The sequence below is a fragment of the Microchirus variegatus genome (genome assembly GCF_963457635.1).
Source record: "Microchirus variegatus genome assembly, chromosome: 8".
In the NCBI taxonomy this organism is placed as follows: Eukaryota; Metazoa; Chordata; class Actinopteri; order Pleuronectiformes; family Soleidae; genus Microchirus; species Microchirus variegatus.
Genome location: NC_139809.1, coordinates 9,765,409 through 9,792,611, shown reverse-complemented (window position 1 = coordinate 9,792,611; position 27,203 = coordinate 9,765,409). Strand labels below are relative to the sequence as shown.

At 40.5% G+C, this 27,203-nt stretch overlaps 1 protein-coding gene across 1 annotated transcript in view; it reads left to right on the top strand.

The window, feature by feature from the left end:
- Nucleotides 1–27,203, top strand: part of LOC310930215 (unconventional myosin-IXAb-like) — a gene marked incomplete at its 3' end in the record, with an annotated part of 100,816 nt that overhangs the window by 57,679 nt on the left and 15,934 nt on the right. Inside the window, exons 9-20 of the mRNA XM_083893130.1 lie at nt 4,741–4,857; nt 5,677–5,811; nt 17,353–17,474; nt 19,638–19,779; nt 21,806–22,001; nt 22,435–22,554; nt 24,747–24,822; nt 25,095–25,238; nt 25,397–25,436; nt 25,550–25,672; nt 26,264–26,344; nt 26,437–26,547. Of these exons, the coding sequence (XP_083749256.1) occupies nt 4,741–4,857; nt 5,677–5,811; nt 17,353–17,474; nt 19,638–19,779; nt 21,806–22,001; nt 22,435–22,554; nt 24,747–24,822; nt 25,095–25,238; nt 25,397–25,436; nt 25,550–25,672; nt 26,264–26,344; nt 26,437–26,547 (1,407 nt within the window). The remainder of the gene's footprint in view (nt 1–4,740; nt 4,858–5,676; nt 5,812–17,352; nt 17,475–19,637; nt 19,780–21,805; nt 22,002–22,434; nt 22,555–24,746; nt 24,823–25,094; nt 25,239–25,396; nt 25,437–25,549; nt 25,673–26,263; nt 26,345–26,436; nt 26,548–27,203) is intronic.

Sequence of the window (27,203 nt, the reverse complement as noted above, 5' to 3'; positions counted from 1 at the left end):
CCGTCTCTGATAAACGGATCGTTTTATCCCAACAATGGTTGCTCTCGCGCTCTCGCACACCCCATCCTTGTAGTCATGTGGTCTCGTCTGAGGAATGTGCAACCTCCACTGGAATATACAGTTCAGAGGCCAGAAACCAGATCCAGGGTCTGTGTGTTTGTCTCTCTCTCTCGTACAGTCTTTGCTTTTCTTATAGTCACACACACACGACTCATGAATCAACTTTCTCTATACGCTGGATCTGTAAAGTGGGATTAAATAGTGTTATCGTCAAACCTAATCCTACACAGGGCGGGAAAACATATGATCAACCCAGTCCTGCAGCTTCTCATGTGTCCTTCTCAATCTGGGCTGATATTGAAATAATGATTTACAACCACTTGGGAGAAAATAAAACAGAACGTTTAAGTCCCTGAAAAGCAAAAATTAATCTTTGGATTAAATAAGGGTTCAAATAAACCGAGAGCAGAGTTAGAAGAAAGCAGTTGCATGTGTCTTTTATGCTGACATTACAAAGAAATTACACTATACACACATAAAGTATGTGTGTGTATTCTTTTTAAAATGCATATAAAACATCCTATAATATAATTTTAGATGAAGAGAAATAGATGAAAAATCCCAATAAGCATTGCTTCATAACTCATATGAGCCCTAACCCTGAAAATAAATATCTAATTTATTCAGTCCGTTTATCCATCCATTTTCTGCTCTTAATCCAAGTAAAAGTCATGTTGAAAGAGAAATTGACAGAAAAAAGTCACTAAACTTTACACTTTATTTGGGCTTAAATTGTGTTGTATTTGGAATTAAAATGGTCTCTTTTTTTTGGGTTGTCAACAATCCAAAATGCAATTAATTAAATCCAATTAAAACCAAATATTATTTTGCTTATTTACAAGATAAGCAAACATAAAAAGGTAAACTAATGGGGATTGAAGTGGTTGACGGTTGTAAAACCTGCATGCATTTCCTCAGCCTGACCTCAACCAACTCTAAAAGTAATTTCCTAAATATAAGTTGACCTGATTCTAACATTAAATCACAACTCTAATGTTCAACCCTCAAATAACCTCTTAAATTTGAGGACCTAAAGTTCCTCACTTTTGAAAAGGGTCCTCACACACGCACGCACGCACGCACGCACACACACACACACACACACACTCGCCACAACAATAAGCCCTGCCCAGATCTGACTGAGGTCCATGAGAGCGCGTTGAGGCCACCTGTGGAATCCATAACACGCCCGCTTTTATACAAATATGGAGAGAAAATAAAAAAGAACCTGGCTCATGTTAGTGCTTTTTTTCCTCCAAAAACATTTTGCTTCCATCTTGGACGAGAAAGACTGAAACACAAAAAAATCATCAACCAACAGATGAGACGGACAGATTTATGTGAGACGACTGACCTGCTGAACTCTGTGTCTCTACTCGGTTGAAATATCTCCCAAACACTTTGGCTGGACACTGGGATGAATCTCTTTACCAGTAGTTTGGGTTTTTGTTCCAGTTGAATATTGATGGTGAAAGATATCCCTCGCTCGTAAAGGGAAACTGTGCTTGGCAAAGAGGAGCAGAATCTGGACTCTAATTTCTCACTGTCTTCGTTCAAGGACACTAGAGATTGAGGGAGTATTCAGGCTTTAAACAGGTCTGCATTATTTATATTGAGTAATCTACTTCACTGCATCTGCTGTGAAGAGTCTGTTTTTGTCAAAACAGACAGGTAGAAAAAGATCAAATCTTATATTTCCAATATCTGTACCTGGATATAAATAACTGTATTTGGTTTTCTTTTTCTCCACTTATTGACAAAACACACTTTATTTTGCACATTCAGTGCTTGGAGATTAATTTACTGTATAGTCATTGGCACATTAAACTGTGGTTTTAGAACAGAGCGTTTTTGATAACAGTCATATTTTGAGACAGAATGGCTAGAAAATTATTATTTTCTCACAAAATAAAATAAAAGTAATATATAAGAGTAACCTGGATAAAAACATCTGATGCTGCCTTCATGTGCTATCAGACAGATGATTATTCCCATTTGTGCGTTACGGTCAAGTACAAGTTCAGGAAAAATAGCAACACATGGTTCACCCTTACCTGCTTCATGGGAAAAACGTTTTTATTTTTTAAAGTTAATTCACCTGCTTTAACATGAACATTTTGTGCACAATCGACACTAAAGGAATTATTTTAAATGAAGTATCTGTGTCAAAATTAGCTCCTTATTTCCCACTGGAAATCACAACGTGAGGGAACGCTCATGTCCTTTTTTGCACGATGGGAACAAATTTTTCCCATAATTCCGATAGCATGTGAAGGCAGCATTATGTTGTATGTAACACAAATCTGTACAGAGCATAGTAGTAACTGAGTTCAAATGAGTAGGGGAATAAATATAATCTAATTGTGGTTTATTATACTCTCATTTAGACAAAAAGTGTATATATATATATGTATATGCATGTTTATGTACATGCATATATATGTATATGCATATAATATATACATACTGTATATCAGGTGTTTTTTGGGGAAAGGAAAACACCATTGTGTGTTTGTGTGAAGTCTCCTCAGTTTACAACATAAGGTGTCCTCATGTTTACATGTTTTGATGTTGCTTCAGATAATCAGACTCCACCACTTCCTTCTTCCTGTTTGAAAGACTAACAGGGGGCAGGTGAGGTGTGTGTGTGAATGAAAGAGGATATTTAAACTAGAAACTAGTTTCAAAGTAGTCGGAGCTTCACAGGGAGAGTGCGGAGGTTCTTCCCGTCGCTGTGTGGGGACATCAGTTAACGTACATAAAACGCACACGTGCACTAATTAACAGCATGTGCAGATTGGCATATTGCGGTAAAAACACACACAGAAAAGTCCTGCAGTGATGAGCGTTGGTCGGCCACGAGCTGTGCGAGCTCACGCTGGTGTTTCACACTCCCTGTGGTTTTTTGGGAAAAAAGAAAGAGCGTAAGAGATGGAAAGAAGGAGAACAATAAAAAAAAAACTATATAATCACAAACACCATTTTAAGAGCTACTTTAACAGCCTGGACCATTGCAGTTTACAAAAGCATCTGATTAAGTCCTGCTGATTATTTAGTCAGTTTCTTGGGTGGCCTTGTAGAAAAACACATGCTTCCTGCTCTGTTTTCTTCCTCCTATAGTTTCCAAAAATATAACTCATCTTGGTGAATGATTGAATCCGACAGCAAACGCAGTGACAGCGAATGCTTGCATGAGATCTGCCTTTGAGCAGCTAGTGAAGCCTGTAAATCACAGTTCTTATTTTTGAAACGTTATGTGTTTGGACCTTACATAACTCTGTGGGCAGACGAGGGGGACGTCACAGGCCTGTCGGCTAAAAATATCACAAACAATCAATAATGCAAGAGCCAAGAAGCAGCTTTTAAAATGCATGGTTTAGCTTCGTCAAGGCTGTCGGCCGCATGTGGCCCCAGCAGGCAGTGTTTCAAACACAGAATGCATCCGCAGTGAGGCCTGATCAGGTTCAAACTGTCCACACAAGGACTTTTTTTGCCTGTGGTTGTAGCCTCTGAGCAAGGCTGTTAAAATGGTCTGAAATGTGACTTCCAGAAACACAGAACTGGTCTTAACTGCAATAACAGGGGTGATAACAGGCGTCCAGACCTTCAGGTTAATACTCAATTAAACTAAACTTACTTGACCTTGGCCTCATATGCCTTGTTTCCACTACATGGTTCCAGCCTCGCCTCGGCACGGTTGCATGAAACTGCCATGACTTCATGACCTAACTATATCTTTAGAATCAGTGAATTTCAAAGATTTGTTGAGTACTTCCTCTATGACACAGACTATGTCTGACACAGATGCTGCACTGAAATACAGCAGCGGGGGAGATTTTAGACATTTCTGTGCTAAATGTTGCAGATTAACCCACGTTTTCAGGATTGTTAAAGGTGCATTATGTAATAAATATAAATCAACTGGCCATTAAATCTTCCTAATATGTCACAGAGACTCAGGAATAATGTTCATATAACAAACTGAACTCACCAACAACAACAGTACAGTCAAAATATTTGCATTAAAAAAAATATTTTGCAGACTGCAAATCACGTTTATGTTTTGAAATCATGTTTTGGCATGTGGCGCCACCTACTGCCGTCTACCAATCATTGCAGCCAGTAGAGTTTCAGCTGCCGAGCAACCACGGGTTGCCAGTTACGTCTGAAAACAAAACCTAAAAGACCTCAGTATTTTGAATTTGAATGTAGTTACCGTTTTTGGCCACATTCTTACATATGGCACCTTTAAGTATTTTTAACTCATCTATAGTTCGGCATTGTTCGGCTTGATTCTTGTGGCCAGCAGTCCAGAGCAGGTACTAAAAAAAAGTACCATGTACCAGGTACTATCGCTAATGGAAAAGCAAAATAGCCGTGCCAAGGCGAGTCAAGTAGCGCTATTGGAAAAGGGGCTATATTCTGACAGATTTAGCCACTCTCGTATGCTGTAGAATCACCTGGTCTGCAAATGAAGAAGAGTAGTGTTGAGGTGTTGTACTGCTAGTAAAGTGTTCCCTCTCTAGCCCCTGAACTGGGGTTTCCTTAATGAGGCGGTGAGATGTAAAACACAGTCTCAGAGGAATTAAACACCATTGGCCCCCTTTGTTTTTGTCAAGAAAATCCCTCATGTTTTCATCTATGAATAAACCACCATGCTTTGTGTGTGTGTGATTGTAGGCGGGCACAGTGAGGGACTCCATGGCCAAGTCGCTGTACAGTGCGCTGTTTGACTGGATCGTGTTCAGGACCAACCACGCCCTGCTAAACAACAAGGACCTGGAGGACAGCTCAAAGGTGGGAAACCAAAACAGTACACACACACACACACACACACACACACACACACACACATGATGGTGAACGTGTTTTCACACACGGGATCTGTGGGTGGGGATGAACCAAATTATGTTTTTGCATCTTTTTCCTTTTGAAAGATGTAAATAACGCCTACGTCACCGTGTCTATGATTGTCTATATATCTGTCCATCAACCACACATCCCTCTCTCTTTCTGTCTGTGTCGGTCTTTGTGTTTTGAAGTGGCAGCTGGCAAATCGTACCCAGTGGGAACATTCAAAGGATAAGATAATTTGTGTGTGTGTGTGTGTGTGTGTGTCAGGAATATTTGGGCAGATGGCATCAAGTTCCCCTTCGCTCAGTTTACTCCCTGTGGCCCTTTATTACCACAGTACAGTCTCTCTCTGTCAGAGGGTCAATGAGGTCGCTCTTTCCGTCAAGGTCACTGTGCTTATATGCAGCACATGCACAGTGTGTCCATATACTGTATGTTTGTTTGCCAGCATATTAAAAAAAAAGTCCTTCAGAGACAAATAAAACACTGCAGAATGCATTTAATTTAAACTGTATGTTGCTTTTACAGCCCATTTCATGATTAAATGTTGCTTGTTGTTAACATAATATATGATGACATGAATCCTTTTGGCACACAGACGGCAACGGGGGTCACTGAAGGTATAAAGGATGGGATATAAAAGAGCAATACACTATTATTGATGAGGATATTACTGATGAATACAGTGTCCGTGACAGTTTATGCAGCGGTTGTGTAAATATGTAGTATCTATAATAATATATGTGCGTGTTTTCCCACCAGATCCTCTCCATTGGAGTCCTAGACATCTTTGGTTTTGAGGATTACGAGAACAACAGCTTTGAGCAGTTCTGCATCAACTTCGCCAATGAACGACTTCAGCACTACTTCAACAAGCACATCTTTAAATTGGAACAGGTAGGCACACACCACACACTCAGTCTTCCTCTCCTCTCCTCTCTGACGATATTTATCGTACAACTGCTGATAGCACATTGTTCTTTTCTGCCACTGTGACGTTGCTCTACTGTGTCTGAGTATGCGATGATGACGTCCGTTCGCTCGCCGGCGTCACTTTTGTTGTGGCTGCTGTCCGCATTCTTCAAAAAATGCTGCCGTGCTTTGGTTTGATTTTAGCTGATGATGGAGTACAGAATTGGCATTTATGGCTTCCTTTTTCCCCCCGAAAAGACGACAGACTTCCTCTCCAGTGAAAAGGGTCTGAACACGCTGTGGGAGAGCAGTTGATTCATCATGCTGTTCTTGTTTTTTGTGTTGTTTTTTAATATTTTAAATAGAGATTTTTAACTTCACAGATCTCATGTTGTACATGGAGGTGTAGGTGGTGGCTTTTCCACGATGAAAAAAGCTCGTCCAAATACAGGTGTTTTTACTTGTGTATACATCAACACTTATTAATGCTGTGTTGTACTTGATATTTATCTTTTTAATCAGGCTTTTAGATAGACTGGAGTTGTTATTGTTCTATTCTTGTTTATTCCTGTGCTTTTTTGTTTAAACTATCAGTATTTTACTTGTATCACACTTTGTGATTCCATAATCTGCGAAAGGTGCTTTTTAAATGATTAAATTTACTTATATGGAGGATAAAGTGGTCGACAATGAATGAATATAACTTATACTACAGTTAAGTTAGGCCCTCTCACCTTCTGATCATTATATAATCTGGGTCAATCTATAATGTGGCTTTTTCTTAAGCAATAGATCACTGAGGTGCAGCTTTCAGGCCCAACTGACAACAACTAAAGTGAGCTATATCTTCATATGCAAATCATCATTATAGCTGACATACTGTACTGTACTGTGCGTATGCATACTCGTCCTCACTTACTTTATAACGCACATTCGTTTGCCGTATTTATGACGTAATCACAGGTGATTTGTCAGGTGAAATCGGTGAAACGACCGCAATGTGAAATGAGCAGGAACTGGAGAGGACGATAACTCAGTGAGCCGCGGCGTTGTGAGTGGAAGGAAGATATCAAGTGTGTACGTTAAGTACACACACACACACACACAGTGAACTTGTACTGCGAGCTCAGACAGGGTCGCTGCACACAGTGGCAGTCCAAAAACCCTCGTAATAAAAACTAAGTTAGAAGAGAGACCAAGCATATGATAGCTCGCAGAGGGCAACAGGAGACGGCCTTGTGTGAACAGTATCCCTGCTGTTAACACCACATACATCACTTTGCTCCACACCTGTCAACAAGCTGCTTTTGCTTTTTTGTCTAACCACATATGGAACTGATATCATTATGACCCACTACTGTGTTTTTAATGTGCAGCTTTTGTGTTCATGGACAAATCACTTCTCCTTTAACAGTGAAGATTGTGTGATTATATGCAGAAATATCCATCTCCGTCAACTCTCTGAGGCTCAACAACCTCCACCAGGGTTTAACCATGAAATACTGCACTTTATAAAGAGCCTTTATTAGCCTCTTAAGCCTGACCCACACTAGAGGGTAATTGGCCAGATTTCCGACTAAAACAGCGATTGGGGCGTGAGCAGAAACCTCGCATTAACCAATGATAGCGGTGTTGACAGGGCTTGCCCACAATGCAACGAGGCTGTAAAGATCGGTAAAAGACGGTAGAAGATGAGGACAAACTTTATGGATTCATGGCAACGGCATAATTGCTTGCTTAATGTGTCCTGCAAAGACGTATCACATGTCTCTGTTTATTTTCTGAGGTCACGTTAATTCAAGCGAGTTTTCTGTGAGATCTCAAAGCCCTGGAATCTCCTCCCTGAAATCGTGATTAAACGCCAAAGTGTGTGTATGTGTGTGTGTGTGTGGTCCTCCTGCGTCTTGACTAGATCTGGTCTAGTCTGTGGTTTCTCAGGATTAAAAACGTTGAAAATCGGTTACAAAGTTCATTGTGTCTGTGGTCTCCCATGTTTCTTTTTAAAGAAAAATCAGACTTTATGTCTGTTTCTTTTTGGTCTTTTACTGAGGCATTTTACAGTTTAAACACACACACACATATTCTGCAGCATTGATAATCATTTTATGTAGTTTAGCACAACCAGACTATCTTCAGATGTAATGCAGCTAATGCAAACGACCAGTCTTTGCATGCTCACCCTGACGTTATAGTGCAAACAGGTGTTATATATGAGGGGCCGTCTAGGCCATAATTCCTTTTTTTTACCTCTCACATACACAATTTCACCTCACACATACACAATTTTACCTCTCACATACTCTCTTTTACCTTTCACATACAATTGTTTTACCTCTCACATGTGATGTTTTTACCTCTCACATTAAATGTTTTTACCTCTCACATTAAATGTTTTTACCTCTCGCAATAAATGTTTTTACCTCTCGCAATAAATGTTTTTACCTCTCACATTACATGTTTTACACATTACATGTGAGAGGTAAAACAATTGTATGTGAAAGGTAAAAGAGAGTATGTGAGAGGTAGAATGTGTGAGGTAAAATTGTGTATGTGAGAGATAAAATTGTGTATGTGAGAGATAAAAAAATGAATTATGGCCTACACGGCGACTCATAGTTATAGCTGTGTCTCACTCTCTCCTTGTTTCCTCTGTAGCTACTTTCACAGTCATAGAGAGACGTCACCTCTTCTCTTTCACTCAAAAAGACCATTACTCCACCACTAATCCCCTGACCAGCCATATAATGTATTCATTACACTCATTTATTCAGATACCAACTGCCAAACCACTTAATATGCTGTGTGCATGTATTTTTTTTTCGTCCACAGAACAAGTGAGGGAGCACTCACAGGGAGTGGGGTTAGGGTGCAATGAATCTCAATCAGCTCGACTGTGTCACAGTAGCTGTCAGTTGTCGTCTTCCTCTTGCTGATCTCTGATTGGTCATGGCAACTGTGCAGGTGGGCCCATTGCTGGAGGCTAAACGTGGGGGAAAAAAAGAGCAGAGTGTGCGTGAACGAGAACCGTAACGTTCTTTAACTCCTGATGGAGATCACAAACTGCTGATCTGCTCACGCTAATGGCTCTGTTATCAGTCTCTGACAGTTTGGCCCGAGGCAACACAAACACACACACACACACACACACATACACAGCAGAACATCATGTGTACTTAGTTTAAAAACGGTTAAATGCTCTGGCGCCAATTCATCATAAAGTTTCACCTGTATAGACTTGGCAGAAAGAATACACCTGCATGAATACCAGGGTGTTTCTGGTCAGAAACATCACCTTATAGATAGGACATATATCAATTTATGTAACACATTATGTTTAAAAATACATATACAGTCTATAAAGTGTTTTTATTAAAGTGAAACAGTATGTTATGTTAGAAACTTAGTGTTATCTTTCATTCTGGGACAGCAGGTGCTCCTTGATGGATATCTTTGTTTTGATTAGAGCTTTTTTTTACCTGACGTTTTCTCCTCGTCTTATGTCCGACTAATAACTGTGGAAGTGCTGACGTGACGCTCGCCCTCGGAGAACGCTGCCCTATATTGTTCGAGCAGAGTTCATGTTTATTATCCTTAAATCACTGGGGTCCTTCAAATATTTGGCTCTCTGCTGTTCCTGAGTTTATTTGACAAGACAACAGTTGGGGTTGGGTTTTGAGCGCTGGGGGCCCCACCCGAGACTGGTTGGTGTAGCCTCCTGGTGGAGGATTGCCAGATTTCTACTGATTTGTGTTAATTTGAATTTAGTTGTGCGATTCATGCTACCCTCACTTTGATGTCATTAGAGACGAGAGAGCGTTTCCAAGACATTTTCTGTTGTATTGATCTGCTGAAATGAGATCAGCCAGCATTCAGCTTCCAGCATTGGATAATATTAGATCATCAGTCTAAGGGTGCATTCACACCAGCCTTTTCTAAATAAAGTTTGTTTGCTTGGAAGGTTTGGTTCGTTTGGGGAGGTGTGAATGCGAACCAAAGAAGCAAACTCTGGTCCGCCTAAAAACATAGGTCTCGGATCTGTGAACCAAACACAGGAAGTGGACTATAACACAGGGCATTGTGGGCATTGTGTTTGTCTTGTCTTCTCCTTCAGTAATTCTTGTTGCAGCGCCTCCTCAGGCGAGGAGGGGGATACGTTTTTCAAAAGGTTAGGTTTGTTTCACTAAAGTGATAAAGTGTGGAAGCAAACTCGAATCCCCAATCGAGTCTGGCAGACTATTAGGTGACGACCTTAAATCTTATGACCACGTTGGCTTCATGACATTGGGGTCAGATGAACCCTGGAAAGTTTCACTGTTGCACTGAACAGTTGGACTCATGTTTAAGACCTTTAAGAAGTTTCAAAGAGGACACGCTTGGCGTTCAGATGGTAAAGTCATTGCTACCATGGCGTGGCACCAGCAACAGCAACAGAAGTTATCTGCAGGTTACATTCATGTAATGCAAGGAATGAAGAGTGAAAAAGTGTTTCTCGGAAGATTTCAACCTCCCTATAACTAGAATTACAACATATTAACTTGCGTCCAGTGAAGAATGGTCTTACATTTTTGGAAACTGCAATCTGCAAGAAATGTATGACTTACTGTATGAATGTGGAGCTTTTCAGTACTTTATACTTACAGTGTTGTGAATTCAGCATTCAAACTGACTCCTATCGTAAACATGAGCCCATTCAAAGACCTGTTATCACAAGATGTGATATGATTTATAAGCAGTTTGTGTAAAATGATCAAATGAGGTTAGTATCCAGCTAAGAAAGGAGTTTTTAGGGGTTATGCATACAGTAGCTTACATGTTGCGCCATCTCAGACTAGAACAAATGCTTTGTTAGTCACAACTTGTTGTTGGAAAGTGTGTACGTGGGTCTTTATGACCCTTTAGTGTGTTGTCTTTGAGCTGCTGAAGACATTGTGTGGTCTTCAGGAGTCCTCGAAGAAACAAATCCCCTTCCACGTACTCGTACTCCTTTTCCTTATTTTTCCCAACTTTGGAAGATGAGTTGAATCTTTCCATCAGGGGGATTTCTCCCCTTCTCCTTCCCCTGGTCTTCACCCCTCCTTCCCGTCAATCAGGTGGTCTTATCAGCAGTTGTGTGTTTACCTTCAGAACAGCAGCCAAAGCTAACAGAACTCCAACCGGCTACAGCCTCAGCTGGATGGAAGAGAGTCTGAGCGAGTGCCTCTTCATTCAGGGCTGGGAACGTCCTTGTTTTTGTGCTGGATTTCTGTTCTGTGTGTGTGTGTGTGTGTGTGTGTGTGTGTGTGTGTGTGTGTGTGTGTGTGTGTGTGTGTGTGTGTGTGTGTGTGTGTGTGTGTGTGTGTGTGTGTGTGTGTGTGTGAGAAACATGAAAGGGACGCTCGACAGCTGCCGCCTTAGGCAACACATTTAGGTCATGGAATCAAATAAATACATACAAGTGTACGCCGTTCCTTCCGTCTGCTCAGTGAAAACACTGCGCTGTCATAACACAAAGAGACGGGCACTCAGGGAGCGACAAAGAGGCGACGCAGGAGTAGCAGGAATACGCGAGAATGCACACAACCTTCCTCGCCGTGTGCCAAACGCACCTCAGGCCGCATAAATGCCGCGCTGCATTACGCAGCAGAGAGCAGACGCAGAGGTGACGTGTGGATGGAGAGGCGTTCGGAAGCAAACCTTAACCCAGCCTCACACACACACACACACACACACACAGACACACACGTTTCAACACAACACGAAGACACGGAGCAGCAGACGTTTTAGGGCTTTTATTGCCGGCAGATTGAGTTTCAAGTCTTCTTACATCTGTCTGTTTTTTAACTACAGTGTCTGTTATGTCTCGTTATGTTGTCTCGGGGCACAGTTTAAAGGGTCATTTCTTCCAAATGACTAAAGGGTGTACTTACCTCTTAGTGGTATCTAGTCGTACAGAAGTTTTTTGCTGCCACCCGAGGTTTAGAAAACGATTTTTATGGAGCATTAAACCAACTAGGGCTGAATTAATTTCATAATTGATTAATCTTGATTAATGGATTACTTGTTTGGTGCATAAATGTTGGAAAAATGTTGATAGCTGTTTACCAAACCTGGAAATGACGATGTTCTCGAATGTTCTCAAAATGAATCAGTTTGAATGATTTCGTTGTTATATGGAACAAAGAAACCAGGAAATATTCACATTTAAAGGGATACTTTGCCGATTTGAATGTGGCTTTGTATTGCTAGAATAGCAGTAGTATTTTTTAGAAAATGTGCTTCCCTCCCTCAGTTTTCCACTGAGTTGTAAAAAATCTGTTTTCCATTTTCAAAATTTGCCCTACTGTGATGCAAAACGCGTCATTTGACTCACAGTAGGGCACATTTGGATAAGGGAAAACAGATTTTTTTTACAAGTCAGGGAAAAACTGAGGAAGGGAAGCACATTTTCTAAAAAATACTACTGCTATTCGAGCAATACAAAGCCACCGATCGGTGAAGTATCCCTTTAAAGGGGAAATAAGTAGTTTATAGTGCCATCTAGAGGAGAGGCTGAAATTTACAACAAAGACCTGCTGCTCTGCTCACCCCCTCCCTTCAGTGAGTGCTACGGTATCCGCAGCTGGTCAAATGTCGTCCTCGTCGTCTTTCTCCGTGTCAGCAGATGAGGTTCGTGAGGTGAGGGAGAGGGCGAGCTACCGCGGCCGTAGCAGACGAAGCAGAGAGAGTGGAGGCGGGACTTCCGCTACAAGTAAAGAGACGCTTGATTTGTTCTCTCGCGTTTGTCCTTACAGGCTCCGGTAGAAACATGGCGTCTCGCTGCTAACAGTGGCTATGCAACCGCGGTCCGCGGTCATGTTATTTTACATGACTTTTTGAAACACTACGAAAATGAAACAAAAACTATTATACAGCGACTAGACAATGCAGGAGCACATAATATGTATAAAAAAGTGGATTTAAATACTACATATTGTACCTTTAAGAAGCTGAAAAATCAAAGAGCTTGATTTTATTCTTTAAAAAAACACCCTAAAAATCAGCTAATCAACCAGGTATTGATCCTCTGTTTAATGAAAGGTTTGTTTGGTTAGAATTCATGTTGTATGCAGCTTTAATTTCAAAACAAAGATTTATATCCTGCAGCATATACAGTACAGTATATAATCTGGAGCCACAATTCCACAAAGAGGCAGTTCTTTCTCTCATTAGCAAATGCTTTCATGAGGTGATGTAAGAGAGAGGAATGCTTTAGCCAAAATCTGCAATTGCTGACTGCAGCTTTAAATTGAACAATAAATGAATTATTGATATGCTGAGCAACAGGGAATGTAAATATACGGAGAAGGAGCAACCACAAGGAAAACACTTGATTCATGATTGTATCATAACCTCCAGCTTACTTTATTGCCTCTTTAGGACTGGCCATGATTTCATAAATACTCAATGTGAGAAAACCTGAATATGAACTCAGATTTGTTACTTTTTTTTCCTCAAATGAAGCTCGAGTTAGTTCATGCCAGTCTGTCAGTCGGGCTCCAGTCACAGCCCTTCTCTCACAAAGGGGTTCTATTTAAATAAAATTCAGTTCTTGCGACACCAATGCTGCCTCACACTGCTGCTGCCACAGCTTCCACCAGCTTCTACATCAGAGTTTGACAGACGTCAAAGTTTCAGATGTTAATCAGCGTCTTTCTTGGCCTCATTCTTCATTAATTATAGGGGATTTTCTGCTTCCTGTTTAGCTTAGCATGCTGCGTGACCAATGCAGTCATCAGTGTCTAACAAGTCTGAAGCCCGTGTTTCTATTCTCATACAAAGTTTGATGTCTCTGTCTTCACGTTTATCTTGATATCGGTGTTACTGTTGTGTGAATAAAAAGACAATAGCTTTGGAAGCTTCTTGTCTGATTTGAAGTCTTGTGAAAATGTGAAGCAGCTGTTTCCTTGATGGTGAACTTTTGCATTGTCTGACAAATGGTAACGACTCTGTTCTGGTGACAGTCTCTCAGTCACTCTGCCGTTACTGTAACTGAAGTGGCATCTGTGCATGTTTCAGCACATATATATGTATGTGTTGTGTAAAATAGCTGATGAGTTTGTCTCTTTGCATCCAGTTGTCTCCCTCTCTACAATTCAACACATCTGAAACACAGTATTTGTCCCGTGGACAAAGGCCGTCATCGGTCAGTGTTTTACAGCCTTGTTTTTGTTCTTCTTCATTCCGTCGTGGCATGAAACCAAACGGGCCACATGTCCTGAATGCTTTGTCAGTTCTTCAGATGGCAGATATGCCGCATGTGTAAACGTTTCCCCTCAGTTCACACTGTCTCATTTTCAGTAATTGTGGAGCATGTGTTCCAAGTTATTGTCAAAATACTTTTATATTTCGGTTCAAAAAACACTTACAAAGGGTTACCCGCCATGTAAATCTCGACATAAATACTAGTAAACGGTGCAAACGTTGGCCTTATCTACAGCTGGGTGTGTTTTAGAGTGAGTCCCAGTCACTGTGTGCACATTCCTGTGCGTGTCACTTGTGTCGTGCCTTTATTTAAACTGGGCTGCACTCTCTCGCCTCTGCATACCTGGCCTTTCTCCCTGCAAGAACGCTGCAGTCCAGTGGTTTATTTTTTGAAAAGTTACAGAAACGATCAGCTGCACTTTCCACCGTTCTGATATTAAAAAATGTTCTGGAGGAGTTCGTTTAAGACGCCGAGCAGAAGTGTATTTGAAGCACGCCGAGTTCCTAAGAGTGGTGATGTGGTCGGCCATGACTTTCAGAATGAATATTTATGGGTACCACAGGGTGATCCAAGGGATTTGGACTTCCCTGACCTTTTCCTTTTGAAGCTGTTGTATGTTTTTTCAACATGCAGTGGCGCTCTTCAAAGTTTTCAGAGAAGTGAAAGTGCATACCTGACAAACAATGTTTTAAAATCCGCTTGTTTTTTCGTTTATAACCTTATAATTTATACTTACTCTCCCATTCTGTCCATTCCCTCTTTTCCTTTCCCCTATAATGACTTCTGTTATTCAGAGTCCTGTATTAATAAAGTTTGCTTGCTTTTGACGAGCGCCAATAAAATGTCAACATTTACCTTCAGTTCAGAGATAGTTCGGTCCGCGATGTGGTGCGTTGCATATCGGGAATTGTCTCGTAGCTCTTCCAGTAAACGTCCAATTTAAACTGTTTCAGAGAACAAAGACAAACAAACGTCCTCACTCCCAACTCAATAAACACATTCATCCATTTATTACAAACAAAAAGAAACCTCGGGTTCTGTGGTAATAATCTGAAGCTCATGGTGCAAATGTTTTTAGGGTGTGTCTAAATCCACTAATGCCAGTTTAACAGCAGAAAACAGAGATTAAATACAATGGATTGTACTGGATTAGCATATGGTGAGTATTATAGCAATGACTATTATTATTATTAATAATTTTCGTAATTGATTAGTCTGTTGATTATTGTCCCGATTAATTGAGTTATCATTTGGTCCAGAAAATGTCATAAAATGTTTCATCCTTGTTCTCAAATGTCTTGTTTTGTCCACAAACCAAAATATTCCGTTTGAATTATGTCTTTGTTTACATGGAGCAAAGAAACCAGAAAATATTCACATTTAAGAAGCTGAAAAATCTGAAAACTTGTTTTGATTCTTTAAAAAACACTCACTCAATATAGTTGACGATTCATTTAGCAATAGATTAATAATCTAATAATCCTTTCAGACCCTGTTTCTATTAAAACTGATTTTTTTTCCTAACTGCCAGGCGACAGAAATTCACCTGACCACACCTCATTTTACGACTCGTGGTGCTCAGATGGACCTCAGTCTGGGTACTGGGCTTCTGAGTCTTTGAGTCTAGTTAAGTCTAATTTTTCATGAACCAACTTTACTTGATTACAGTCTTTTCTTTGTGGATTATAACTATCTATCTGTCTTACCTTGTCTATATGTTGGTTTATTTAATCCCGTTAATATTCAGCAAATTAGAAATGTATACAGTGCATATGATTTAACATAAGCAGCTATGGTTATGTGTTAAAGTCCATTAAAATGTTCCTTATCCTCAGTGGGGGGAGGTTTATTGGTGTTACACAAAAGATAGGACCAAACATTTCCTCAACACATTAAAGGCTTACAGACAAATAAAGTCCTTTTGTTTTCAATGACCCTGTCACTCTTTCATCTACAGAAACCCCCTTAACAACAAAGAACAGCACAATTGGCTTCACCATGTTGGAGAATGTTAAGAGCACTTTAACCATAAGCAATTAAATTGTTTTCATTGTTTTCCTTCAGTTTTTGTTCAGCTGCGTTCCCTGCATTGCTTGTGCTTACGCTGAAGATGTGGAGTTGTGTTGATGCAGGGGAGTTTTTGCTGAGTGTGCAAGCTTGTTTTAACTGTCAAATATGAACACACACACACACACACACACACACACACACACACACACACACACACACACACACACACACACACACACACACACACACACACACACACACATGCTGGTTTTGCATTCCTTGTTAGCCCTTTCTCACAAGCAGGGTGTGATCCATGTCGGTTCTGGTTCCTGAACCTAATTTTGAATGTGCCAGTGCATTCAAACATAAATAAAATTGGTCCAGAACCTGAAAAGTTGGTTCTCAGGTGGAACCAAGGAATAGTGGTTCTTCATCGTCACTGGGCGTGTCATATTCTGGGTTGTTAAGAAGAGCAGAAAGTAGAGGAAGTATGGGGAAAAAGTGCCATTCTTATGTTTACTTCTGCCTTAATAAGAACCTCTTAAACTGGTGTGAATGCAGGCTGATTAGCCAGAAATCACCAAGGTGTCTGAGGCCCCAGAATGGCACCAGAGCCAGAACCAGAACCTGTCTCAAAGCACTATGCGTGGACACTCATGAACATAATGCATTCCCTAGCACCTTACCCTAACTCTAACCATCACAACTAAATGCTTAACCCTTACCCTAACCCCAAAACCAGGTTTTAATCCTCAAAAAAACCCTGTTAAAGTTGTGTGGACCAGCCAAAATGTCCTCACATGGTCAAATGTCCTCATAAAGCCCCTCTCTATCCTAGTTGGTTTTTCTCATATTGTATATTATTTGTCATCATATGCTCCTGAGCATGATGTGACTTTGGTTTAACTGACAACAGAAATAAACAGCCAGGTGTTTCTGTTTTGATGAGTCAGGTTTTTACTGTTTGGGAAAGGTTCCTCTGACACCATGAAGCATATTTACCTTCAGATAGAATGTCCCGTCTCATGTGAGTGCGTTACTTAACGATAATAGTCATGATGCCTCTTATTTATCTCCTTCCTCTGTAATTACTATGAAATATTTGTCCTTGACCAATGTGGTTCTGAACATCACATGTTCTTGTGTCGTATTGACTGATTTTTCCTCTAAAGGGAGAGTTTGAAATAATCCACAGGGTCGTTACAGTGGCTTCATTCTCTGCTCTTTTTATCCATTTGTGTCGCATGTATTTATTTTCCTGACCTTCCTCTGCGTTCTTTCCCTCCTCTCTGCAGGAGGAGTACAGGGCCGAGGGCATAACCTGGCACAACATCGACTACATCGACAACAGCGGCTGCCTCAACCTCATCAGCAAGAAACCCACAGCTCTGTTCCACCTGCTGGACGAGGAGTGCAAGTACGCCACCTGCTGAAATAACAGTCGATGCTTTCATGAGCATCATTTTAGTCTGTGACAGTCGGTCTTTATATTGACCTGGTCAACTGTGCCCATGTTTAATTTACCAGTTTATTTATAAATCAAGTGAAATCACAGCACTACTATTAGCCATAAAGGAGGTGGTTGCTTGTGGTTTGCAAATAATAAAAGAAAAACAGGGGTTGTAAACATCAACTTAAATCTCACTATTTTTCCTTCATTCGCCAATTATAATACGCAAAATATGATATAAATGTCAATTAGTGTTTTCCAAAACTTAATTTTATTTATTAAAAAAAAAAAAAATTGGGTTGATTATCAAAATACTTAAATGAATTCAGTAATCAATTATTGCAGCCTAAGAGTAGCAGTAAGATCACAAATCAGCATATGATTGTGTATGATTTGCGGATTTTCCTCACATTTTTTATATTAAAAACACATGATTTAATTGAATTAGTGTTGAATTCAAGAGCCAAACAGATCTGTGTGCAGTCGTCATTTTGTGCATCAGGATGATTTATACCGACCTACCAGGATCCTGATTCTTACACCAGCGTCACCAGATCCCGTTTCAGTTGTCCTATTGTGAAATACTCTCTCTTTCTCTCTCTCGGTCAACACGGCTGCTTCTGTCTCTTTCTTCTCCATAATCAAACCCAGTGCTCTCCCACTCCTCTTGCATAAAAGCACATCAAGCGGGACGCACACACACACACACACACACACACACGGCCTTATTTATCTACATTAGCCATCGACTCTCCACTTTTAGGAGGGATTGGGGTCAAAGGTGGACCTCTAAAGAAAAAAAATGAGGGGTGGGAGGATGGACGTCTCGTGCGGGTTTCTGCTGCCACAGGAAGGACCTTCATACTAAATGATTACACAGAGAGAGAGGAAGACGCTTAGAGATCTCATTGTTCACAGTGAGTGGAGTTTGCGGAGCTTCGGGGCCTCTGGTGAAGTGCATTGGGTTACTGTGCAGGATAGGAGGCGAGAGTGCGGGGGTTCATTTCTACTGTAACAGCATTAAACTTCACCACTCCTGTGGATACGACACAGGCGGAGAGTGTGTTTCAGATGTGTATGGAGGAGGAGGAGGAGGAGGAGGACTTAAGATGATATGAAACATGCTTTTAGGAATGTTCTGGTCGAGCTATATCCATTAAACAAAGGTACAAAAAAATAACAAGATGAATGTGCAAGTAGAGGCTTTGCTCTTTATTTTGTGTGTGTTCTTTAATTTGTTATCTCTTTAGGAACTTTAGGAACCATAAATACTGCTCGTGTCAGGACCTGAAGTCCTAATGGAGACAAAAACTTGGTCCTAATGTACACTCTTAGAAATAAAAGTGCTAAGTAGTACCATATAAGGTTCTTCGGCTTGTCCTCATAGGAGAACCCTTTTTGGCTCCAGGACCCTTTTAAAACCCTTTATTCAGGAAATGGGTTTTAAAGGGTTCTCTGGATCAAAATGGTTCTTACTGGAACCATTAGTGTTACCAAGAACCCTTGTAAAACCCTTTCTTCTGGAAAGGGTTTTTCAGAAGCAAATGGTTCCAGGTAGAACCTCAGCCCTTGTAGAAGAACTATTTTGGAACCCTTATTTCTAAGAGTGTAGCAGAACCAACTGCTTAAGTTAAGGGCTAAGATATGAATTGTGGTTAGGTGAGAGAAGGCTTTGTTCTGGCTCATGTGAGTGCTTAAAAGAATAGCTGCGTTAACCTGCGTGTTTATGTGAGTGGGTAATCCGTCCATAAGAGAAAAGCCTATTCTGCCGCCTGCTGATTGGTGTTTTTGGTGGTTTTTTAAAATGCTGTTTATTGTTACAAAGAGAGTGCCGTGAAGTGCTCTTGTTCTCGGTTATAAAGTTTGGTTAAATCTGAGCTGTGATGTTGCGTTTGAATCCCTGAGGGTTTTGGAGAAGAGAAGCTCTTCCATTCCCCTAATGTGGAGCACGATCATCGGAAAGTCATCTAAGTAACATTAGAGGCAATAGACTATTGCAGAGATTGCATTGTGTTCTCATTTGTTATTTTTATTACTGTGGATTTGTGCATGAAATCCAAAGTGTGTGTGTGTTTTTAAATCTGATCTTGATTTTGAACCTGATTTTTGATCAAATCACTGTGTGCGTAGTTTCCCGCAGGCGTCCAATCAAACCTTGCTGGACAAGTTCAAGCGTCAGCACGAAGGGAACAGCTACATCGAGTTCCCTGCTGTCATGGAGCCTGCCTTCATCATCAGACACTACGCCGGGAAAGTCAAGTATGGAGTCAAGGTAAGATGGAGGCCCGTCACTGAAATATGCCTGATATATATATATAACTGTACTACCGTATAACGGAGCTGGTGGGATTCCTGAATAACTGCTGCAGACCTACCTGTTGTTCTGTTTTCTCCGGTCAAATCCATGTCTCTGTTCAGTTCTCCACCCCCCCCCCCCCCCCCCCCCCCCCCCCCCCGCCCCCCCGCCTCCCCCCAGCTGTGTTTTGATAAGAAGCACATGTGCTGGAGCGTATCATTGTTTGACTCTAATATAAATCCGTAACAGTTGGTTATTGTGGATGTGGAAAGTCCCGTCTCTGCCGAGAGCCAAGGAGCTGTTGTTGGTGTGAAATGTGTCTCTGTTCTGTAATCGTGGACACGCAGCTGACGCAGATCATATACAGAGATCATACGTTTAAGTAGAGTATTCAGTTACTCACTGACAACAGAGAGAAAGCATGCGGTTGATGTCATTTTTAATGTAAAGATGTGCTGAACACTTGTTTGCCTTGTCCCAAATGTGGAGTTGAACAATAGAGCCACATAAAGATGTAATCTACTACTGTACTGGAGCTGCTAGTGTGCATCAGCACAGTCAGGAACTCCCCTCTCCTTACACTTTTCCGACATCCATCACACAGACCTCTGTGGCCTGTTTCTTGTTAAAGATCTTTTACCGCCTCCGATTGTTTTCAGGTCGTCCATCTGCATTCTTGCGATCGTGCGATTTCCAGAGCGTTTGGCTCAAACGTTCACCTGGACTCGGCGAGGATTGTCTGATTTGATTTTTCTGCTCAGAAGTCAACTGTCACACACAATGACCTCACAAATCAAAATGTTTTTGTATCGTGAACTCGATCTCTTAAGAATTCCTTCAAACTTTTCCTTGGACTCGCAGATTTGCACGGCCAAATGTTAAATGAATGAAAAGACCTGGATGCATGACATCGGGAAAGCACTGTGGGATCATTCACATCATCATGTGAACTGTTGTCTTCACGGGGAGAAATAACGACAATGTTGTGATGCATCGGTGACAAATACATGCTGGTTAACTAGTAGTACCAAATATATCCTTCCTCATTCTGAAGTTTCATACGGGTTTTTACCTCAAATCTTATTAGCAGAGAAGGAAAAGTGAATGACAAACCAAAATAAAATGGTCCATTTCTTTGTATAATTATTTTGAGTAATTGTAAATCTCTTTAGTTATCAGTAATCCTGATTGTTTGCATTTATCCGACACTCATTTTTCCATTTATCCAACATGCAACACAGTCAGGAAACAAGGGCTCTAAGTGGCAGGGCTGCTCGATTATGGGAAAAAACATGACTATTTGGCTAGAAATTGAAATCATGGTTATTTCAAATGATTACCCATTGAAAGAAGTGGAATTTATTGCACATCAACACATGACATTTTTAATTAACCTTTTGAATTGACCTTAACATAACTCTAAATTATTGTATATTCCACTTGATTCCACTGAATCAATGTGTGTGTTCTATTTTTGCCGGATGACGAGCGGGACAGGAAGTCAGACACCGTTATAGCATTTTAAGCATTACTTTCAGAATAAAAGCCCCCGTTTTGTAATAATCGTTTTAGATTTTTTTGTTTCTGTAATCGTTTGGAGCCGTAATTGTAATTCAAACACAAGTTTCGATTAATTGCACAGCTCTACTTTGTGGTACATCATTGCCCAACCAATTCTGTAACTTCATGCCTGGTTTTCTCTGTGGAGATGAGAGAAGAGAAGGACGTGAACAACCACTCCCTCAAAACAGCGCTGAACCCAAAATGTCGGACTGTTCCTTTAACTGTGGACGAACAGCAGTGAAACATTTCCCCATAAACAGTTGTAATAGTGTTAAACTGTGCTGCCTACAGCTTTTCCACAGTTTAACAAAGGATTAAAAACTCACAAAATCCCGCCTGTGTTTTCTTATCACACCTGAGTCGTGCGATTTGGCTTGAACTTATTTAATATTGTGACGATACAAACGCTTTATGGGATGCACACTTTGTTCCCCTTCAGGACTTCAGGGAGAAGAACACGGACCACATGCGTCCCGACATCGTGGCCTTGCTGAAGAGCAGCAAGAACGCGTTCATCTGCGGCCTGATGGGCATCGACCCCGTGGCCACCTTCCGCTGGGCCGTGCTGCGAGCTTACTTCAGAGCCATGGTGGCTTTCAGGGAGGCGGGCCGCAGACACACTCACAAAAAAACGGGTGAGGAAAATCACTGACAATATTTTCTTCCCGGAGTCAGAGTGATTTAGGTGTTTTTACCTCCATTCACGACTGTTTCTGTGCCAGTAGATAATTGTGTCTCCACCGGTGAACACACACGCTTACCTAAACTGTTAAAGAAAGCTGTGCTCCACACTGTCGTAGTCCAAATTCCTGTTTGAATTGTGCCAAGAACAACACTAACAGGGTGTGTTTTGGGAGTTTTACCTTGGAGTTGTGATTGTACTGTTAATAGTGAGGAGGAGGAGGAGGAGGGAGATCTTCTTCTTCTGTGTTTATTTTCATAAAAACGGGAGGAAAGTTACTGTGCACTGTCTGAAAAAAACTTGTATCATTTTTGTGTCTTTGTTGTTTTCACTTGAAATTACCTTTTAAATTCCTCTGTGTGTGTGTGTGTGTGTCATCATTTTAGGGAACGATGCAGCTGTTCCCTGCCCTGCCGTCAAAACTGTGGATAGCTTCAGTTTCCTCCACCACCCGGTTCACCAGAGGAGTCTGGAGATCCTTCAAAGATGCAAAGATGAGAAGTACAGTACGTATTCCACCTCCCCCAAAAAAACTCTCCAGCTTCATATTACTAGTGATTTATATAGAAACGTTATGAATACCTGGACTTTTTAATGCTCTCAGGAATCATGAAAGAACGTTGTTGTTAGTTTATAGGAAACAGGGTAAAGACAGATCTATTTTTTCTGAAATAGAAGCAGAAAAGCAAAAAGTGCTGCTGCTCAGTTAACTATTTAAATCAGGGTCTTCAAACTCAAATGACCTGACGGCCACTGAGTATTTAGTCTGGTTAATTTCCCAAAAAAGTCAAATTTTTTATATCAAACATATTGCAATAACAACATTTCTGATGATATTTCACATGGAACAATATATATCTGAAACATATAAAATGTATTTATGATGTAAAAGGAATCTTTGCCTTCAAAAAATGAATAAAAAGAACTGGTGGTCCACAGGAATTCAACTGGAGGGCCGCATGTGGCCCACGAGCCGCAAGTTTGAGACCCCTGATTTAAATCAATATATATATAAAAAAATATATGGTATTTACTTCACTTTACCTTGATATTACTGTCTTGTATACATGTATGATTTACTTTTTTATTACATTATTAGTTCAATTTATGGAATTTTGTGACCATATTTGTTAACCATGGCATTTTATTCTTTATTATATTATTATAATATGTGTGCAAGGTCAAACAATCTATTACATTTGCTGCACCTCGAATTCTGTGTTTTAAACTACATGAAGGTCATTTTATGGTTAAGCTCATCATATGAAGACGACACTCCCTGTTAGATCTACACTAGAATGCGATCATTTCCTCTCTATAAATGTCTGTTCATTGAATATGGGCAGGAAAAAAAAAAAAGTGCTGCTATTTTCCATTTCTGTGTGAATCTCAATCAAGAAGCTCAGCCCAATCAAAGGAATCAATTCCAGGCGGTAATGGAAAAAAGGCCCTTTTTGTGGTCAGGCGGTGAATTATAGATCCCTTCTGATTTTCAGCCTCAGTGAACTGGTTTTATTACAGCTGCTAATAAGACCGCGAATATGAGACGCTGCTCTGTCTCTGACTCAGCCCAAAGCTCATCAGCGGCCGTGTGTCGGCACACATGAGTGATCAGGACAAATGAATCACACACCGCCCATGTGGCTTTAATGGAGACCCTGGATTATCTTGATTTTGTGGCTGTCTTTTTTTTAATCCCATGGTTTACCACTGATAACCATATGTTCGTGGCATAGGTTGACTTTGTTGTCGTGTGCTTATACGTCTCAGTGAGTGTGTTTGTTTTTAATCTACTGTACATTACTCTGAATGGTGTTTTTGAGGGAATTCCCAAGTATGTTTTTAAGGACCCTTGGTTAAGGGTCCTTAATGTTGAGGTTTTTATCAAATATGTAGATTCTGACAGAGGAAAAAACATTCTCTAACATGCAACCCTTAAACATAGACGATCATTTTGGATATAACCTCTGCCACATCAATTTCCAATTTCAAATTTTCATTTTTTTGCGATATCACCCTCAACAATATAGATGAATAGTGTACATTTTGAAAACAGCCACAAAGTTAAATCCTTAGAATTAAAAAAAAATAAAAATTGTGAGTCACATTTAATCCTCGCTAATCTCTTATAAACAGATGGTGATTCATCGGCAGATGATAGCCGATAGCTTCTGAGATTGAGATTGATTTTTTTATTACCCCCAATGTAAGATGAGACGTTTAATAATGGAACAGATATCAGACCTCAGGAAGTTGCAGGTCCCAGCCAGGACATAGTCTGTCACATAATCTGCAGTGATCCAGCACATTGTGTTTTTTTTTTACTCAGATTTTGTCACATTTCTGTCCGTTTTCAGTCTTTTAAGTTAATGTATGAGCATGATCGTGGCTGCGTCAATCGTGTTGTTTTGCGCAGTTATTCTTCTTAAAACACTGCTTTGAAATTCATTCATTTACTCTAAATAAAGTGTTGTCCTTAAACTTAACCATAGGTCAAAGGTCATACACACACACACACTATATGGGTAAAAGTAACGCAAGGAAAAAACGAGTGCAAGATGAAGTTTTCGTCGTGGATAAAATTGGGAAAGAAAACATCAGACAAAGTGAAAAGTAGAAGAAGGTGTGAAGAGGACTGGATTTCAGAGTGAAGAATCCGTGAACTCATGTTGTTTTCCTCTCATGTCCTTCTATCCAGGCATCACCAGAAAGAATCCTCGCTCCCCTTTGTCTGACCTTCAAGGCACCAACGCCCTGAATGAAAAAGCGAGCAGGTGAGTCAGAGACGATGCTCATTATATTATTTAAGTTTTTAAAAAATATAAAAAAATGAGATAAACCTGTGTATCCAGTATAAGTGGACAACATTCACTTGAACCAAAATTAACTGTCTTATCGGTCTGCTTCATGTCCAGTATAACTACAGATAATATTCTGAGAACTCAAACCCAAACACCAAGGTTTCAGAATTGGAACCTTAATTTGTACGTGGATCATCATTTTAGTTTGAATGTGAACGATCATGTGATCTTTTGTACTCGTGTAGGGACGGCTACGGCGTTGGCTGTAACGGTCGCAGCTCCAGGTCGAGTCGTCTGTCGTCAACAGGAAGTCCCGCTCTGGAAGAAGACGGCATCTTCCTCAATACGACCAACAGCAAACTCCTGGAGAGAGCTCAGGGTATTCTACTGTGAGTGATACAAACTGACACACAACTCATCATATGTAGACTCTAGTCAGTCTCCAAGAAAGGGAAAAGATGTTATACTATGGTTTTGTTTAGAAGAAACTTGTTTAATGAACTACATTTAATATCTGCTAAAGGAAAACCCCCTTTCTCATCTTCAGGAGAAACAAAAACTGCAAAAGCAAGCCGGCCCTTCCCAAGGTGAGTCACAAAACCCTGACACAACACACAGAAAAAACAACAACACAATGCACTCCACTATAAACATTTACATGCTTGCTGGTAATTATGGTCTGTGGTTTCCGTGTGTGCAGCACTTGTTGGACATCAAGTCTCTGCGCTACCTGAGCAGTGTGACGCTGCACGACCGCATCACCAAGTCTCTCCTTCACCTGCACAAGAAGAAGAAGCCGCCCAGCATCAGTGCACAGTTCCAGGTCAGTGCTGCTGCCGCCCTCTGCTGGACACTGTGGAGAGTTACAAAAATACAAGTGACACAGCAGATTATTTTGAGAAATGGAAATAGAAGTAAGGATAATTTAAAAAGAAAAGGATTCATTATTCTTATTTAACGACTCTTTTGTTTTTTATATCAACTCACCAAAGGAAATTCCTGTCCACTGTAATGAAATTGAAAGAAAGTTTCCACTAATTCCACCAGGGCGTCGTTCTCCTCACCCTCTCGTTTATCGGCATTTGTTTGCCCGTTGTTTTATCCGAGGATGATTCTTCTTTTCATTCTGACTGCACTAAAGACATACAGCTGCAAGGAAAGCTGACCACACAGTCAATTCTCAAAGATGTTTATAAGGATCGGTGGGCGCCAATGCTGTCTACACGTCTGCCAAGACACCTGACACCACTTTACTCACTCTTTACTCTTACTCCGTAAATGCAGCATAGTTTTTCAAATAGGACTGGACCTCTGTTTTTTATGTTACACATTTTATAGTAACACATAACACGAGTGGCTGATAAAGGTCTTTATTGTCATTGTTTGAAGATGTGATGATTGTTTGTGCTTGCAGGCGTCCCTTAATAAGCTGATGGAGACGCTTGATCAGTCGGAGCCTTATTTTGTCAAGTGTATTCGATCCAATGCCGAGAAGGTAATGTCTGCTTTGTCAGAGCTTGTAATGACGGCGGGCGGTTGATTCCGTACTCTGTCGTATTGACCCTTGTCTCCTTCTGTCTCGCTCAGCTGCCGTTGCGTTTCAATGACAGTCTGGTGCTCAGGCAGCTCAGATACACGGGTATGCTGGAAACTGTCCGGATACGCCAGTCAGGATACAGCATCAAATACACCTTCCAGGTAATCGGCTCCCTCTACTTTGTACCATGTTGTTGTTTTGTGTGTAAGGGTTATATCGATAAGAATCTGCTTGCTTTGGGTGCGTTGATTTGGGAGAAACATCCTATTGCCATTTTTGCCTGAAGCAAATGTGATTAAGATAATGAACAGATGCTTTATAATCAAAATTCTGATAATTTTAAGTGAATAAAAACTTAAACTTTTTTTTTTTTTTTAAAGTACTATTTAAAAGTAATTAAATTTGAATGGCAGCTTTTTGTAGTTATATACACTACTGTTCAAAGGTTTGGGGTCACCTATACAATTTTTGTGTGTAAAACTCACACTTTTATTGATGATATGATGATCTTTATTGAAAAGAATTATTTTGCCCTTCAAAATTTGCTTTCATCAAAGAAGCAGCAAAACAGTTTTCAGCTTTGCTAACATCATTGGACAAGGGGTTTCAAGGGTTTTCTAATCATCCAATAGTCTTCTAACGTGATTAGCAAACACAATGTACCATTAGAACACTGGGGAGATGGTTGCTGGAAATGGGCCTCACTCACTCAGAGCCAGACGTTTGCAGCCAGAATAGTCGTTTACCACATTAACAATGTATAGAGTGTATTTCTGATTCATTTAATGTTATATTCATTGAAAAAAAAAAAGTGCTT